This window comes from Sceloporus occidentalis, unplaced genomic scaffold, assembly GCF_023333645.1.
Source record: "Sceloporus occidentalis isolate IW3139 unplaced genomic scaffold, rSceOcc1.0.p SCAF_7, whole genome shotgun sequence".
In the NCBI taxonomy this organism is placed as follows: Eukaryota; Metazoa; Chordata; class Lepidosauria; order Squamata; family Phrynosomatidae; genus Sceloporus; species Sceloporus occidentalis.
The window spans coordinates 12,813,790-12,830,534 of record NW_028316987.1 but is presented as its reverse complement, the minus strand read 5'-3'; the positions used below and the strand labels follow the sequence as shown (position 1 = coordinate 12,830,534).

Here is a 16,745-nt window from a genome sequence, read left to right as displayed (position 1 = left end):
AACACACAAGTTACTTCCTTCTCCTTTTTACGCTGTTTGTACAAATTCAAGATAAGCGTAACTTTCATTCTCTAGTATAGCTTTTTGTGACTCCACTCAAGCAATTACAGAATAATAAAACAACATGAAAGCTGACAAGGCTAAATGGTCATGACCTGTATCTTTGAACCCCATAACATATATGTATATATTTATACGTCTTTATATATACATATATATTTATTCTGATCTTACCAAGAACTATAATACCAAATTACCCATTAGATAATCTCCAAAAACATTCCCTTTCACTGTTAAACCAATCACAGTTTTACTCCATATTACAGTATAACAACTATGTATTAAGGTTCCAGGATTTCTTAAGATACTCAGTCACAGGTTTCCAAATTTGATCCACGCTGCACACCGTCTCTCCTCTTAATACCAATGTTAATTTGTCCATCTCTATTGCATCATAGAGTTTAATTATCCAGTCTTTAATATCAGACGCTCTTCTGACCTTCACATTCAACGTGCTAAACCTCTAAACTTCTTGGTGCTCAGGGTGTAGTCAGTGGAGTGGAACGTGCAAGTATCCCTGCTCCCATTTTTAACCTTAAACCTGTAGAGGCGAACACCCAAACAGTGCCAAGACATGGAGTTTTGGAATATCTTTCAAGAGGTAAAAATCCCGCCTTAGTCTTATTGGGATCTGTTTTCATACAAATATGATGGTATCAAGATTTGACAATTAATATCTCAAGAGAAGGTTGAAGAATTCATTTCCTGGTATATTCTTGTTGGCTGTAACTGTGGCCAATAACAGTGCTGGAAATGGATATTCTGAAAAAATCTGAGGTGAGAGAGAGAGAGAAAGACAGATTGAGAGAGAGAGACTTGAAGCTGACAGAGTTTTACTTATCTTAAGTGAAATTGGCAAGGGCATTAAATATAGAGATTTTAATGAAAGTGACATAGGGTGCTTCCAGGTGAAAGTTTATTGTGCAATTACCCAACTCAAATACAGAATTTTTATGGAGGGTTCAGGACTCAACATCTTCCATTTCTGACAATAATGTCTTTTCCCACCACTATTACTATTCTTTTTCTTAACCCTCCCCCCAAAAGTGTGTTGTATAGATGAGAACAAGTCCAGTATTATCTGTATTTAAATTTCTAGAATGATACCTTATATTTCCAGCATGTGGCAATTATTTTGTTGTTGTGCAATTGCTCTTGTTTTGCTAAGAGCAGATAACCTAGGTTCACTGAAATATTAATTTTGGTATTTCAGCTGCAAAGAAGGAGCAGAGGAGGCCCCCTAGCACAGCAGCAAAATCTGAGAAAGGTAAAAACAGATAAACAAAATCAGCATGTTTTCTGTGTGAAGTCAAAGGCTTTCTTGGCTGGCATCCATAGTTTTTTTTGTGTTTTTTGGGCTATATGGCCGTGTTCTGGAAGAGTTTATTCCTGACATTTCACCAGTATCTGTGGCTGGCATCTTCTGCAAATGCTAGCCACAGATGCTGGCAAAACATCATTAATAAACTCTTCCAGAACACGGCCACATAGCCTGAAAAACCCACAAAAAACTAAGTATGTTTTCTGTTCTTTTTCATGTCAAAGATTTTCAAGACGGTATTCTGGCATTGATCTAAAAATTCTAGATATCTGTATTAGGACTCTGCCTAGTGCGTGAAATATTAATACATGCTTTAAAACAATTTCCATCCCACTTCTCTTTTGGAAGAACATGGTAACAATGAGAAAAGCATATAAAATACTGCATACACTATGACTCCCTCTATTTGCAGGATTGGTAACTGGCTTCACTTACCTGTGTCTGGGGGAAAAAAGGTCTCTAGTCATCTGAAGGTCCTTCCCTCTATGGTTAACTTCTACTAGAAATATAGGGTTCACCATTATCTGCAATTTTTTACTAACCATAGTAAGTCTGTGAACATATCTTTTGTGGATACAGGGGTTGTACTGTACCATTTTTAAAAAGAAAACATAATCATAAAAAGCTATTAAAATTGACAGAATTATCTACCTGCAAATAGATTCAAGACCAGCAGTACATTGTTTGACCATCATTTCCCTCAAAGCCACCTACAGGCTGTAGGTCTGAGATGGGGAACATTTTAGCACTTCCTTCACTATTAACTGTAGTGGCTAAGCCACTAAGATGCAGTCCAACAGCATCTAGAGCATTACGTAGGGAGTGTATCACAATGCTTATTTGATTCTCATTTAAACTAACATCTAGTTGTTCATTCCTTCAGTACAATTAATTAATATAACAGTGGTAAGCAGCATATGAGTCATGGTTAACAGACTAAGGCAGAGGTTGTGGATAATTGGGATACTGATGATATGTGGGCGTTGTATCACTTGTTGTGCTAATACTCTGTTTCTCTCTCAGAAACTGCCAAGCTGGTGCTGTTGAAAGCAAACAATGTGGCTCATTTTGACGGTTGAATTTTGTAGGACGTATACTTAATTTGGGTTTTTAGGATGACTCATGTCTTTTACAATTTCATAATGAAAATACTGTTAGATTAAGGCAACATGTATTGTAGCTACTTTTAGCTTTGATTTTCTAGTTTCCATAGAAAGAAGATATAAATTGTGTTAAATACAGCATGACTAAAATATGCCAATTCCTTTTGGCCTTCTTTTGCAACAGTATAATGGGATCACTGCTCACAAAACATTGCACTCCACTTAACAGATGTTGAATACTTTTGGCAACAGTTGTTCTTTATGGATGAGAAAAGGTCTAAAAGAGCCATACTAAGGCCAGGTCTACACTGGGGCAAAAGACCTGCCCCGGAACCACCCCGCTATCTGGGTCAGCACAGGTACATTGGGTAGATGTCTACACATGTCCCTGCATCCAGATGTTGCTTTGGTCCACTGCCACTGCCTTTCTTCCATCACCTCACTGACAGAGCCAGGACAGATTGCTGCCTGGCAGGTGTCATCATTTACCTTGCCTGTAATTGTTACAGAAAGATTTTCCCTTTCTCAGTGCCACAGTGATCTAGGTGCCTTGTTTCTAGCCTCAGAGCAAGCACTTGTGTACCAGTGGCTGCAGAGCTGAGGAGGGAAAAACCTCTCTGTTACTGTTGTAGGCAGGGAACTGGACCACGCATTGAGGTAAATGGTGGTGCTTGCCAGGTAGGAACCTGTCCTGTCTCCCCATCTGCAACTTGGATCCAGGGTGGATCCATTTTTACACTCCAGGAAACATAAGATTTTCCTGCAAACTCTGGAGAAGACTGTGAATTTTTGCAACCCAGATTAGAGTGGTATAGCCCTGTTTTAGTGTGGATGGGGCTGTATGTTGTGGGGCCTTACTGTCCCAGATTCAGGGGTGGGGTGTTTGGGATTTTTTTCCCTTGCGTAGACAGGTCCTATGATGCACTCCCACAATGGTTATAGATTCCTGAATGCATATTGAACAGTTGGTAAAGTGGTTTTGAATTGGCTGCTGGAACACTGATTCACATATCTAATTTGCTCTCAAATTATAGGTGAACCAGTAAAGTCTGGAGATAGGAGTGGCTATAGCAGCCCTGGATCTCCAGGAACCCCTGGCAGCCGGTCCCGCACTCCATCCCTTCCAACCCCACCAAACAGGGAGCCCAAGAAGGTGGCAGTGGTTCGCACTCCACCAAAATCTCCTTCTTCTGCCAAGAGTCGCTTGCAGACAGCTCCTGTCCCAATGCCAGATCTGAAGAATATCAAGTCTAAGATTGGTTCCACTGAGAACTTGAAGCATCAGCCAGGGGGTGGAAAGGTAAGTCCACTGTACCTTATATTTCTGTGTGGGCAGAGATTCAGTACAGTGAAGGATTTAAGTAAGGGGCTGTCTTCCTTTAATTTGTGCCAGCACTTTAACGGCCATCTTCGAAATTTACTCTGCCTTCTGAGCTCTGTTGGCATGTGAGCAATCTAAAAGAAACTGTGTAGTTCATTGCTATGTAAAAGGATTTGTTGATTGTTACACAAGGCCAGCAGGGATATTAATGAAAGCGGGAACAGGACAACATAAACTCTTTCTTAGCAATAGCAATAGTATTTATATTTCTATTTCACTTATCAATGAACTACCAGCACTCTCTAAGTGGTTTACATCTGTAAGCCAATTGCCTCCAACAAGCTTGGATGCTCATTTTACTGACCTAAGAAAAGATGGAAGGCTGAGTCAGCCGTGGAGCCTGGAATTGGATTCACCGCTTTGTGGCTGCAGCACCAGCATTTAACCACTGTGCCAGTAGGGCTTCTTGAAACCAGCTAGTTGAGGAAGGAGGTAGGATGAGGAGGAGTTTCTGAGTTCAGATGTTGGGAGAAGTGCCATGGCCAATTCTTTGCAGCTTCGGTTGATGGCACTGAGCTCTGGTTCCTACAGTGCTAAAACTCTGCTGCTACACATAAAGGGCTGGACAAAAAGTGCAGCTGGTGCCTGTTGGAAATGTTTGTCCTTTGTCCTGCATGTCTTGCATTCTCATGAGGGGCTTTCCCACAGAACCATTGCACTGTGAGAAAGTGAATGGGCTTGTCATTCATTACTTGCTGTTTTAATTGATTTTATAGTTTTGTTTCCTGTTTCTGAGCTTAGTCCACCTTTGTTCAAAAAGGATAAGTGGTATCTTTGAAATTATACAATGTTCAGAATTCATTTGTAGGCACCAAGTTTCTCCATGGGTTAGAAAACATGGAAAGTGAGGAAAGATGCACAAAGTGAAGATGTGAAGAGAACATTTGTGGGGTACTCAGTTCTTATAGAGAGTTCATATGTATGTTTAAAAGCCTTGCCATGGAGTCATTGACTACAAGTGGTGAGAAGAGAGCACTCTGTATATGGTTACTCTAGCTAGCCAGCACATGAAAGGAAAATAAAATCAATAAAAAGTGCATTCTCCAGCTATGTTTATGTGTGCAGGTTCCATGAACTGTTAGAAAAATTAGGTTCGGAATCTACTTTGGTGTTTGCTTTTAGCATAGATGTAAGAATCCTCTTTCCCCTAAATCTATTTCAGAAGCTTGTGCTGTGCTTTGGACCAGCAGTGTTTGGAGGAGGTGCTAGTTGGAAAGTGAAAGATCATCTTTCACTCCCATAAGGAAGTTTGCTGAATTGCAGTTTCCGCCTAGCCAGCATAGCTAATGGTGAGGTATTATAGGAGGTGCAGTCCAGCAACATTGGGGGAGGGGGGAGTTATACACCCCATCCTTGCTCTTGCATTCCCAGTACCTGTTCATTAATAGCCCACTTTTTAGTGTTCCATCCTTATATTGAAAGTTTTAGTGCTCCACCTTTCCATTAAAAATGTGAGTACCAAGCAGTGGATACTGGCAAATTTCCAAAGATTGTGTGCTATAGGTCAGTCTGTTCTCTCCTGTGACCAAAGGAATATAGCTTTGTTTTATCCCACCTGAACAGACATGCATGTCAAGATAACTTGGTGTTCACCAGGCTGAAAGCAGCATTGTGAAGATGCCTGAGCAAGAACACTGACGGCACCATCCTATAGTCACTGGGAGATTATCCCTGGACAGTAGGATACTGCAAGCCTTCCTATACACAGGAGATGAAACAAGCCCTATGTTGAAAACATCCTGATTTGGGCTGTGGAGACTTGTTTAGGCTTCTTTGTGGAGCGCATTCTTGTTCAAGCTTTGTTGCCATAGCTTCTCCATTCTGAGAGTGGTTGCCAGTACAAAGAGCTATGTTAGAGGTGAATGGGACTGCCCCTAACAAAGGTGGAGTAAGATAGAGGACAACCAACCATACAGCTGATCTCCTTCAAGCGATGGGAAAGAAAATAAAAAGTGTAACAAGGACCAGAAAAAAGTTGTGTGAATGAGAAGACTCCAGTTTTATCTGGTGCAAAGCTAGCAGGATTTTGAATTTGTTGTCTCTCCCATCACACATTTCCTCTTCCTTGCCCCCCATTTGCCAAGCTGCAGATACGCGCCTGCGTTGAGCAGTCTGTGTTGCTCCTTTTCTTTCTCTAGTGCTACCTTAATGTTTTCTAGCAATATACAGTAACTTTGCATAGAATATAAATTTCCTTTGAATCTATTTGTACTTGAGTAATACTACTTGTTCTCTCTTAGATGTAAATTTTGGTCTCCATTCCTAGGATGGTAAAATAAACTCCAATATTGTTCCTCACTTAGTGAGTTCTTCAGGGCAATCATTTTTTCTGTTTTTGCCAAACCTGTTAATAAATCTGAATGGTTTCTGTGTATCATTTTTAAAAGGGCAGAGAGTTCGTAATCAGGAATAGCATGGAATGTACTCTGATGCATCTTCCATTCATCTGGGTGGGGCATCAGGAACAATCACTACCTACAAACCCCTAAAAAGATAAACAGGGCAACCCTATACATACATGTACAAAACTAATTCATGTTGAGATTAGCAGGATTTACTTAACAGGTAACAGTGCATAGGATTGCAACTTAAAGGAAGTTTTACTATGGGTGCTTCAAACGAGTTGTTTAATGTGAAATTCTGCACTTTGTGCACACAGTTTTTATAAGACATCTAGATGATGTTACCAAATTGCTGCCCCATGCGCTTTCATTTTGTTTGTTTCTTTTCTCAGCTTGCACAAAATCCATCCCGTTTGAAAACAATTAAAACAATAGGTCAAACTTGCCAGATGTAGATTGTTTTAGTCCTCCTTTTCTGTATTTTTGGGTAGATGGGGTCTTGATGTGAACATATCCTTGCACATTGATACTTCGGCACACCTTCATTATTACCTTCCTGTTGGATGCAATTTCAGCCAGTTTTATTTATTTGTTTGTTTATTTATTTATTTGCTGTTTAGGGCCTGTACTATATTTTAAAAATACTCACGTAATCATGTTTGAATACAAGAATTTTAAAATCAATTTTTAAACCATGCCTCTGATCATGCTTCAATCAGTGACATTTTATCAGCATGTTATTCTTTCTGCTTTGAATGTACAGTATTTTGTTCTTATACATTCTGAAAGTTACAGCTAGGCTGTCATAGGGTGGCAGTACTTCTTCTCTGTTGTTGGCTGGCTGCCTCAACTTCTGTCATCCCTGCTCCTCCAGAGTAGCACAGGCGGTGGTTCCTCTCTTTGTGCCCTCATTATCTACCCATTCAGATGCACACGGAAGAGCTTCTCCACTGCTATTATAATTCTTCTCCTGACATCAAACAGAACTCAAATCCCAACTGTGCAGCTTGTTGGAAAGAGGAAGGCCGGACTTAACACTTCTATTTAAGCTCTGAACATTTTTTTTTAAAAAGAGGATAAGTTTCAGCTCCATTGGACTCCTTTGCCCCACTACAGTGGGTGCCAATACTGATTCTACCTATGTAGCTGTGTTGTGCTATAGTGTAGATGGAATAAAGCACACTCAGACACTCTGTATTATGTCTTCCAGAATACAGAATTTTAGTTGCAATTTCCATGTAGTTCTCAGGGAGGAAAACAAAGGTTGGGTAGTTCTAGAAGACATGACTCTGGAATCATCATGTACCTCTTTTCAGTTTGATAAAAGTTTGGTTATGATTTCAGATTTCAAAGTCACTTTATGATGCTAGCAATGATCAAAGTATGATTGTTTTTGCCAGCGATGACCAACACAGTAGCCAGGGATGACTGAGTAAAGATCCATATGCTGCATGTAGAATATATTGGACCAGCAGTAACTCTGTCTGTTCCTCCAAACATACATAGGAGAGTAAATTAAATCATATACATATTTATTTAGAAGTAAGTCCCCCCCCCCCCCGCCTACTTTTGGGTGGTTATCAGATTATTCAGTGAAACCTGGGATGGCAAGATAACTTGTTTGTAGAGGGAAACATGCCACATACTACTTCTAGCCTTTCACCTGTTTGGTACCCAAGGCAGTATCCAAATGTATCTTGAAATTTTCTGTACACACATACTGTTGCATTTCTGTGATGGAATAAGTATGATCTTAGAGTTTGGTACTATGGCTGCATCTCCACTACAGAATTAATGCAGTTTGACACTGCCTTAACTGCTGTGGCTCGATGCTACTGAATTCTGGGATTTGTAGCTTTGTGAGATATTTGCCTTTTTTATCAGGGAGCTGTGGTGCTACAAGAAGCTACAAATCCCACGATTCCCTTGGTTGGAGCCATGACAGTTTAAAACTGCATTAATTCTACAGTGTTGCAGCCGCTTTAGTTATAAATGGAGTGCCCCATATTCTGTTGCATTGCAATTTTGTTTCTGTTTGTTTTTAAAATATTAGCTTCAGTCCTGATTGGAGTTTGCAGCTTCATAATCAAAGTGAGGCATTGATATATATCCTAGACAAAATTCTCTTCCTTTCTTTTTCTTGACAGTGATTCCTATTTTGACTCATTACATCTTTTGCATTTTGCCTGTGGATGGAAGTAGTTGTCATTCATGTTCTTTTTCTGGCTGTCAAAGGTGCAGGTGATTAATAAGAAGCTGGACTTTAGCCATATACAATCCAGGTGTGGCTCAAAGGATAATATCAAACACAACCCAGGAGGAGGCAGTGTGAGTACATTCACACCGTTCAATGCACTATAATAAATATAACTTATTATCAGTGGCATGACATCTGCATTAACCCCAAAGCACCAATGATGCCTGCTCAGTCAGATAGCCATTGGTGATATGTGGTGAATTAATTTGTTATCAGTCAAAAATGGCTTGATTAAACCTCCAGCAGTGTCGGTCTGTGGGGATGTGCTCAGTTTGGAAATGGGCGTGTTTTGAAGTGGGTGCCTTCTTAATGGTGCTCACTTTAATGGGCAGCGTTGATGGTGCCCTGGTAAAATACTCCATCTGGCTCAGATGATGGGAAAGGAAGGTGATTGTGCAAGGGGTCTTGCTAGAGAAAAGTTAAGAAAACAGATGATGCAGTCTTGGAGGTATCTTGAAGAAGTTATTGATAGCCATCCCTGAGTATATTCTATCTACATCAAAAAGAAAGGGAAAAACAGTATTCTTCATTAATGAAACACATGTTCTGTGCCCCAAAATAAAAAAATATGAAAATAAAGCCAATTAATTCTTTAGTTGGCATAACTTACTCTGCTTCCATAATTTGGCTTTTGGGGCATTTAGGGTTACTTTTAGCAAGGACTCTGGATGCAGAGAGGAAGATGGAGAAGGAGATTATGCTTAGTGTTAGATAGCTAGTAGAACCAAGAGGTTAGGGAACAAAGATGGAAATGGGTAGAATCTGCACCAAAATGTTGCAGTATATGCTTACCTGCTAATAGGGTTGTTCTGGCTCAGGTTTCCATGCCTTCCTCAAGGACACTATAAGCTGTTAGGGGCGCAAGCAAGCCAATTAACTTTTCCTTCCCCTCCGTCCCTGGTTTTCTGTTTTGTCTTTTCCCAACTGAGATGCAACATTCAATAGCTCTGGTGGCTGCTGAACATTCTCAGTTCTTCTGTGATGGTTCCTTCGGGTGAATGGGTGCGTGTGTCTCACTTTGTTATTTTAACATATTGTTTGTTAATCTCTGCTAATGTCTGATGACTTTCTCTTATTTATCGGTGGGTTGTTTTGGCTCCTTTTCTGAGTTTGCTATTAGAGATAGTGAAAATAAAGAGTAAGCACATGATATACAAGCCCTGTCTGTTGAGCACTGGAAGGTTGGTCCAGCCCTGTTCTGCTTTCTGAACATTCGCTAGCAATGGGTACCATATTTGCAATCAGATTTGCTTTACAAAATTCAGAATTCTCCAGGTTCCAGATTTTAACCTTCCAGGGAAAACATTGAAGGGCCTGTGATATATACCTGTGCATAGTATTTAACATAGACACATACAAAGAAACGCATTCTCTGGCATGCATTGCAAAACATGTATATCCTCAGAGCAAGAACTACCTATTTCATGAAACTACATTGCTTGTATGTATAATTTAGTCTCTTTGCAATATTTTGTTCAAAACTCAATGTTTTTTGGCTTGGTGTTAGCATTACTGTTTCTTGCCACATCTTATATGTTGTTGTTTCTATGTTCTGTCAGGTGGGGTAATTGTCAGGGCTACTTGAGCAGATGCATTCTCTGCCTTGGTCTGAAGCAGGGAGATAGGTCTTGTCAGTTGACTTTTACAAAGTAATGTTTATTTAAAAAATTGAAAAGCTCTAAGGCAGTGGTTCCCAAACTTTGGTCCTCCAGATGTTTTGAAATTCAGCTCCCAGAATTCCTGACTGTTGGCCTAACTAGCTGGGGCTTCTGGAAGTCCAAAACATCTGGAGGACCAAAGTTTGGGAATCACTGCTCTGTGGGCTACAGCTCCAGTTTAAAATTAAGAGAAAATAAATTGTATGCAGGCATGCCTCATTGTACAGAGCTTCTGACAGTGAAGCTCCTTTTATTGGGGCTTAGGAGAGGTTGTAGTAGATCTCTCAAACAGATTACCTAATGCTCTAGGTAGAGGTTGAACTGTTCTCCAGCCCACTCCACACACAAAGTTTAGCAGAAAAAGAACACTTAGGCGCGTTACAGACCGCCCAAAATGGGCGGTCTCGCGCCGCTTCCGGTTGCTGCATCCGGGAACTGCAGCAGCCAAACTGCGCGGTTCCCAGGCGCAGCAAGAAAGAAGCGCCAAAATGGGGCTTCTTTCTGTACCCTGGAACTGGCGCCACAAGGCGCGAGGCACACACTTGCGGCATCACTTCCACCGTGCGACATCCGGACGCTGTGCGTCCGCGATGTCAAAATGGCAGCGTCCATCTATATAGGGTGCTGCCATTTTGACGCACTTGTTACGTGTGAGGGCAAGGCGCGTCAGGAAGCGCCCCCCCTCGCGCGTAACGATGGCTCCTCATTGGCCCGTCTGTAATGTGCCTATGACTTCTTTAAATGGCACATAAAAGAGATTCTGTAGGATGTAGCTATGGCAGTTAGAATGGGGTCAAACTGCATCATTTCTGCAGCGTGGCTGCGCCCCACATTAAGGTCCATGAATTCCAAAAAAGCACAGATCTGAAAATATTTCTCTCTGACCATGGCCCTTAAGGCTAAAGTTAATGCTTTCTTGGTCAGATCAACTTTAAGATATATTTAACAAATAAGATGGTGTGAGATACACAGTTGGCCTTCCATGTCCACGGATTCTTTATCCACAGATTCAACCATCCACAGTGTGATTTTTTAAAAAATGTAAATTCCAAAAAGCAAACCTTGATATTTCCATTTTATGTAAAAGGCTGAATTTTACTATGCATTTGTATATAATGAGATTTGAGCATCCATGGATTTTGATATCCATGGGAGGTCCTAGAACCAAACTCCAGCGGATACCAAGGGCCTATTGTAAATGGTAATTAATGACACATTTTTACATGATTTAACCAATTATGTTTAACATGGACAAATAACACGGGCAGCAACAAACATCCTAGTGTGTGCCTCTAATCATTTGTATGGTTAAGGAGGTCATATAATTTAGTGTGGATTCTAACTGAGGGGACCTGATAAAATTTAAGAGCTTGTCCTCCAGAAGTACTTGTTGCAGTTGAACTTTTCCAACAGAGTTTGCAGACAAGGCACTCGATTTCATGCACATATAGTGAAACGATTGCTACTGGTGTGTGCTACAGAAAACTCAGACCTGCAAAAGTCATAAGAGATTGAGGTGACAAAGGAGATCGAAGGAATACTACATCTGCAGGGTATTAAAGAAGAAGAAGCCAGTTAGGTACTGTTAGGGAATTAGCAAAGTTCATTAAGTTACACTGACATCCACATGTCTTGAATTCTCCTTAGTTTCCGAACATTTAGCAGATAATGTTTGCATATTTGCTCTTGAACTTTGGGCAGAAACTAAATTTAGGCAGGAATTTACACACAGAGAGATACTTGTGTTGACAGCAGGAAGAGTTTAGGAGTTCTGGTAGGCCATAAAGTGAACGTGTGTCTACAGTATCATTCAATGGGGTGCGGGAGGAAAGCCCATTGTATTTCTGGGCTGAAACGTTGGGAAGAACGTGATGATGGTAAGAGCTGTTTGACATTGAAATAAGCTTATCTCAGACATTGGTGGACTCTGTTCAATGGGGATCCTTTAAACAGAGCTTGAACAGCCATCTGTCAGGATGCTTTCACTCTTGGCACCTTTACTAGCTTCCATCTCAGAGGAAGTGGTACAGGCATCTGGACACTCAGATGGTTTTGGGGAGTGAACCTCACAGCAGGGATGGATTTCAGGGAATGTTCATACCCCTCCCAAAGAAGCCTTAAGAATACCCCATTTGTCTTTGCTCCAATTGTCCCCCTTTCCACAATGTCATCAATCCTTGTTGTGAGCTGATAACCACTAATCCAAGTTTTGCTTTTATCTGTGCCTTTATGTGTGTTGTAAGCCTACAAATGCGTAATTCAAATTTTCAGAAATGTGTTTAAAAAGCCTTAGTATTCCCATCCCTTTATGCTGAAAACATATTGTACTAATTAAGTGAAATGGTTCAATGTGTCACATTTATGCTTTGATAGTAATTCGTCTTAATAGATCATTCATAGCAAGGAAAGAACATTACTCATCCAAATTTTTGTGATGCATTCAGTAAACGATTTGGGTAATGATGGGTTCTGGACACCAGTTGCACAAGTATATTTTTGCAGGCGGGAAAAAGTCAATTTGATCACGTTATATCAGAAGCTATATTCTTGCTGTGATTGCATGCATTAAGAACATATCTCATTTCTGGACAAACGAGTCTTTATGACAGTATGGTTACAATCCTTCTGTTGTTTCAGATACCTTTGTTCTGGCACAACGTTTAAAAAAAAAACGTATTTAAAAAACAACCCTTTCAATGCACATTGACTATTTCTGTTCTTTCAGTTTGTGGACATAAACCTTATGTTTTACATCAGAAAAGGTATTTAGTTCTGCTTCTGTTTTTTACATTTTCTCTGTAGCATATTTTATTTGATTATTCTTCTCCCTCTCCTTTCTTTTCCCTTCCACTCTCACTTAAGCACCTTCAATGATCATTGCTTTTCCACTTTCTTGTTCTGGAGTTGTGATCAACAGTTTGTGCATGCTGTGGAAATGCAATAAGGATAATGTCACTTATAATCACATGTGGTGATCTTGCAAGACTTTTTTCATCTTTACAGCTAACAGTCCTTCCAACTCTAAAATAAATTACAGCTTTCTCAGTTTCTTTTGAAGCACTGATTATAGTCTTAGAGTATTTGAAAGAAAGTATATAGAATAGATTATGTCTTTTGAGTAATATGTCACTTGGAACCTGAAATAATGGAAAATAAAAATTCCAACGTTAAGACAGTCTAAAGTAAAATGGACATGTTTAAAGTAACAAATATATTAGAAATCAGGAAAGGTGGAGATTTAATTTTATATTAATATAAAAATACTTACACTTCTGGAATAGGAAAAATGTTTATTTGGAAGCCTTGGAGGATATACTTTTAATAAGGTATTCGCTTTAATTACTTTCAATCCTTGAAAATTCGGTGAAGAGAGAGACTATGCATGCCTGTCTGTGGTGGGAGACTTTGCTATTTCACATGCTTTGGCCTCACAGTTTCCAGTGGAAAACTTTCCTTCTGCCTGTGCTTGATTGATTAACCTTTCAAACAACCTTTTCCGACTACATTTCTTCTCCAGCTGGGTTCGAGTGTGTCGTCTTTCTCACTTTCTCTGCATAACTCGGACAGACGTGCTTGTTTCGAATTAAAATAAATCCCAGCTCATTGTGTTGCATTTTCTCGTTTTGTTCTCACAGGTACAAATTGTTTACAAGCCTGTGGATCTCAGCCACGTAACATCCAAGTGTGGTTCCTTGGACAATATTCATCATAAACCAGGTGACCTTGGTTGTTTTTATGGTTGTTTATTTTTATTGATTAATTTTAAAATATTGCTTATTTTTTATTTCACTTAAGGGATGAGTTCAGGTAACATTTTTGGTTTTGCTAAGTGCTGGGTTGGTGAAAGGGAAGAAATAAAGGAGGGAAGTGGAAGGAGCAGGAGAAAATGAGGAAGCAATTAAAATGGTCTCATGTCAGAGAGAATGTATTCTCTCTAAGGTCTATCTGAGTGGAGAGGTACATACTTGGAAAACAGTAACTATACATTTCCCCCCTCTAGCAGAGCCCTTTAAAAGCAGGTGAGCCTTGGTAGGACAGGTTAAGGGTTGCTTTCTTCCAAGTTGAGCATTTGGAGGAATTCCTGTTGGACGTACATGTGTGAATTATGAAGTATTTACTGATTATTAATTTCACTCTAGTAAATACTCAGTGCCTTAGAAAAACACATAACTAAGCCAGGATGGTTCTGTACCCAGGCTTTTACAATGTTGTAAACTAGGAGAGGTCAGGAATACCCTAAATCAACAATTCTGTGTGTTTGGTTATGAAATTCTAAGGGTGCCATATGTTTCTGAGGCCCATCATAGTGCAGTGAATTTTTGTGTTGGACAAGAACTTTGGGAGACCAGTATTCAAATCCTCACTTAGCAAGTCACATTTTCTTTGCCTTTGAGGAGAGCAATGACAAGAAATCTTGACAAGAAAATACTAGGATAGAGGTATCATAAATCAGAGTTAGACTAGTTCAGAGAGTGAGACTAGTTCAGAGAGTGTTTACCCCTTGCCTTCCTTAGAAGCTAAGAGAGTGTCACTTGTCCAGGGTCACCAAGTGGGTTTCCATGGCTGAGTAGGGATTAGGATGCTACATCCATCTACAAAAGAAATAATAATAATAATAATAATAATAATAATAATAATAATTTGTTTTATTTATATGCCGCTATTCCAAAGATCATAGCGGTGAACAGCAAGTAAGCTAATTAGCAATGGCCCTATTGTATGTTTATTTTTGCTTTTATGGTTGCAAAATTTATTGCTTACTTGTGCTTAACTTCTAAAGTGTAAGAGGCCAAATGTATCACTTACATGGGGGCAATGCACATGTTAAAAGAACAATTATTATACCCCCCAGGCATTGTTTTATGCCTTGTTTAATTTTATATATATATATATATATATATATATATATATATATATATATATTTGCTACTTGCTAATCCTGTGGATGTTTCTTCCCTAGGTGGTGGGCTGGTGGAGGTGAAATCTGAGAAACTGGATTTCAAAGATAAAGTGCAATCGAAAATTGGGTCATTAGATAACATCACCCATATCCCTGGAGGAGGAAATAAAAAGGTAAAAGTTCTGCCACATGTCTTTCTCTTTGCAAGAAGGAAAAGCACACAGAGGCAATAACAGGCTAGATTGTATTTCTGTACTGATCAGTAGCCTGTCTGTCACATCTCCCCCACGTGTCTGGTATGTTACTGTTTGGAACCTTAGTTTTTAAAAGTGGTGTTCACCTTACGAAGTTGTTGGTTTCCACTGTGCATTGTCTGGAAATATCTCTGATGCCTACTGAGGATGATTTTGATGTTTGCCAGACAAGCACTGAATGGATGTTTGTTCAGCAACTTTCCCTACGTAGATCTGAAAAAGGAGTGCCCTGAAGACTGTACATTTTGGGGGGGGGGGGTTTGTTTTTGTTTTTTGCAAAATTGACTATTGGAGCTCTGATCTGGGATTCATGCTCTCAGACTACAGATCTCAGAGGGCTTCTGTCATTCCCAATCAAACATTCCATGCTTTCCAAGAGGCACCTGAGGGTGCATACAGACATACCTAAAAAGGGGGTTTGGAAGCATACCTACCAGGCTGTTGTTAGAGGTACCTGTTTGTTTCCAGGACTGAGTTTATTAAAAACTGGTTCTCAGAGCTGAAGCAGAAGCTCATTATCCTTTAGTTGTTGGCTTTGACATCACAATCCCCTTTCCTACTCCTTCTTCCCCTGTGTAGTCTTGCAACTTAAAATGACAGACTAAAATAGTGCCTTCCCCCTCGCCATTAAAGATGTCAGATGAACTTTCTCACTCAGATGAGACAGTTTATATTCCCAGTTGGACAGGGGTTTCTTCCCCATTTTTGGCTCTTGATGAAGAGGAGCATTTAGTTTGACACCTTTCCAACTAATAGCCATGGAGGGAAATGGAAAAGAAAAAAATTGCAACAGCAATTCACTTACACCTCTTTTTCTTTCCCTTTTCTCCTGCCCCCCATTAAGAGCTTCAGGTAAGACAACTGAGTAATCTAGACTGACTCTGCGTTGCCACATGGCTGTTTTACAAGGAAACCTCCCTTGACAGCTAATTTCTTCCTCTTCTATGTCCCTGTCCTCTTCTTCCATAGAAGAGTCACTCCTGCTGCTGCCTTTCCATCAGTTTTCTTCTTCTGGCAGCAACAAGTGGTGTTGTTTCAACTTTTGAGCTCTTCCTCATATCCCCTGCGGCAAGATCTTGCCATTTCATTGGGATGCCAGGTTTTTAGAACCTGCCTCAGCAGCCTGCACCACAGAATCGCTCTTGACTGTCCCAAGTCGCTGTCTGGCTACCTTTCTTCCTAGGCCATGAGAGGCGGGGAATGGTGTGACTTCTCCAAATTTTGTACTGCATCTTCCAACAGGCCTAGTCAGCATAGCCACTGGAGAAGAGTGCTGGCACAACTCTTTCATAGATCCAGAGGTCAGTGAATGGGTATTTGCAGCATAGTTCTGCATGCAGCATTACTACACTATGCTGGACTGGGTAAGATTGCGGCCTGCATTTGTAAACTAGCAAGACAAGAAGTGGCATACCTGCAAGTCTCACCAATATTTTTTGATCATTATTTGAGTTAACTCCTGCTTACAG

General features: G+C 40.1%; 1 protein-coding gene across 1 annotated transcript in view; it reads left to right on the top strand.

The window, feature by feature from the left end:
• The window catches only part of MAPT (microtubule associated protein tau), a 103,991-nt gene that overhangs the window by 75,286 nt on the left and 11,960 nt on the right, over positions 1 to 16,745 (top strand). The window contains exons 11-15 of the mRNA XM_089531944.1: positions 1,274 to 1,327; positions 3,519 to 3,784; positions 8,443 to 8,535; positions 13,758 to 13,839; positions 15,083 to 15,195. Coding sequence (XP_089388070.1) covers positions 1,274 to 1,327; positions 3,519 to 3,784; positions 8,443 to 8,535; positions 13,758 to 13,839; positions 15,083 to 15,195 — 608 coding nt within the window. The remainder of the gene's footprint in view (positions 1 to 1,273; positions 1,328 to 3,518; positions 3,785 to 8,442; positions 8,536 to 13,757; positions 13,840 to 15,082; positions 15,196 to 16,745) is intronic.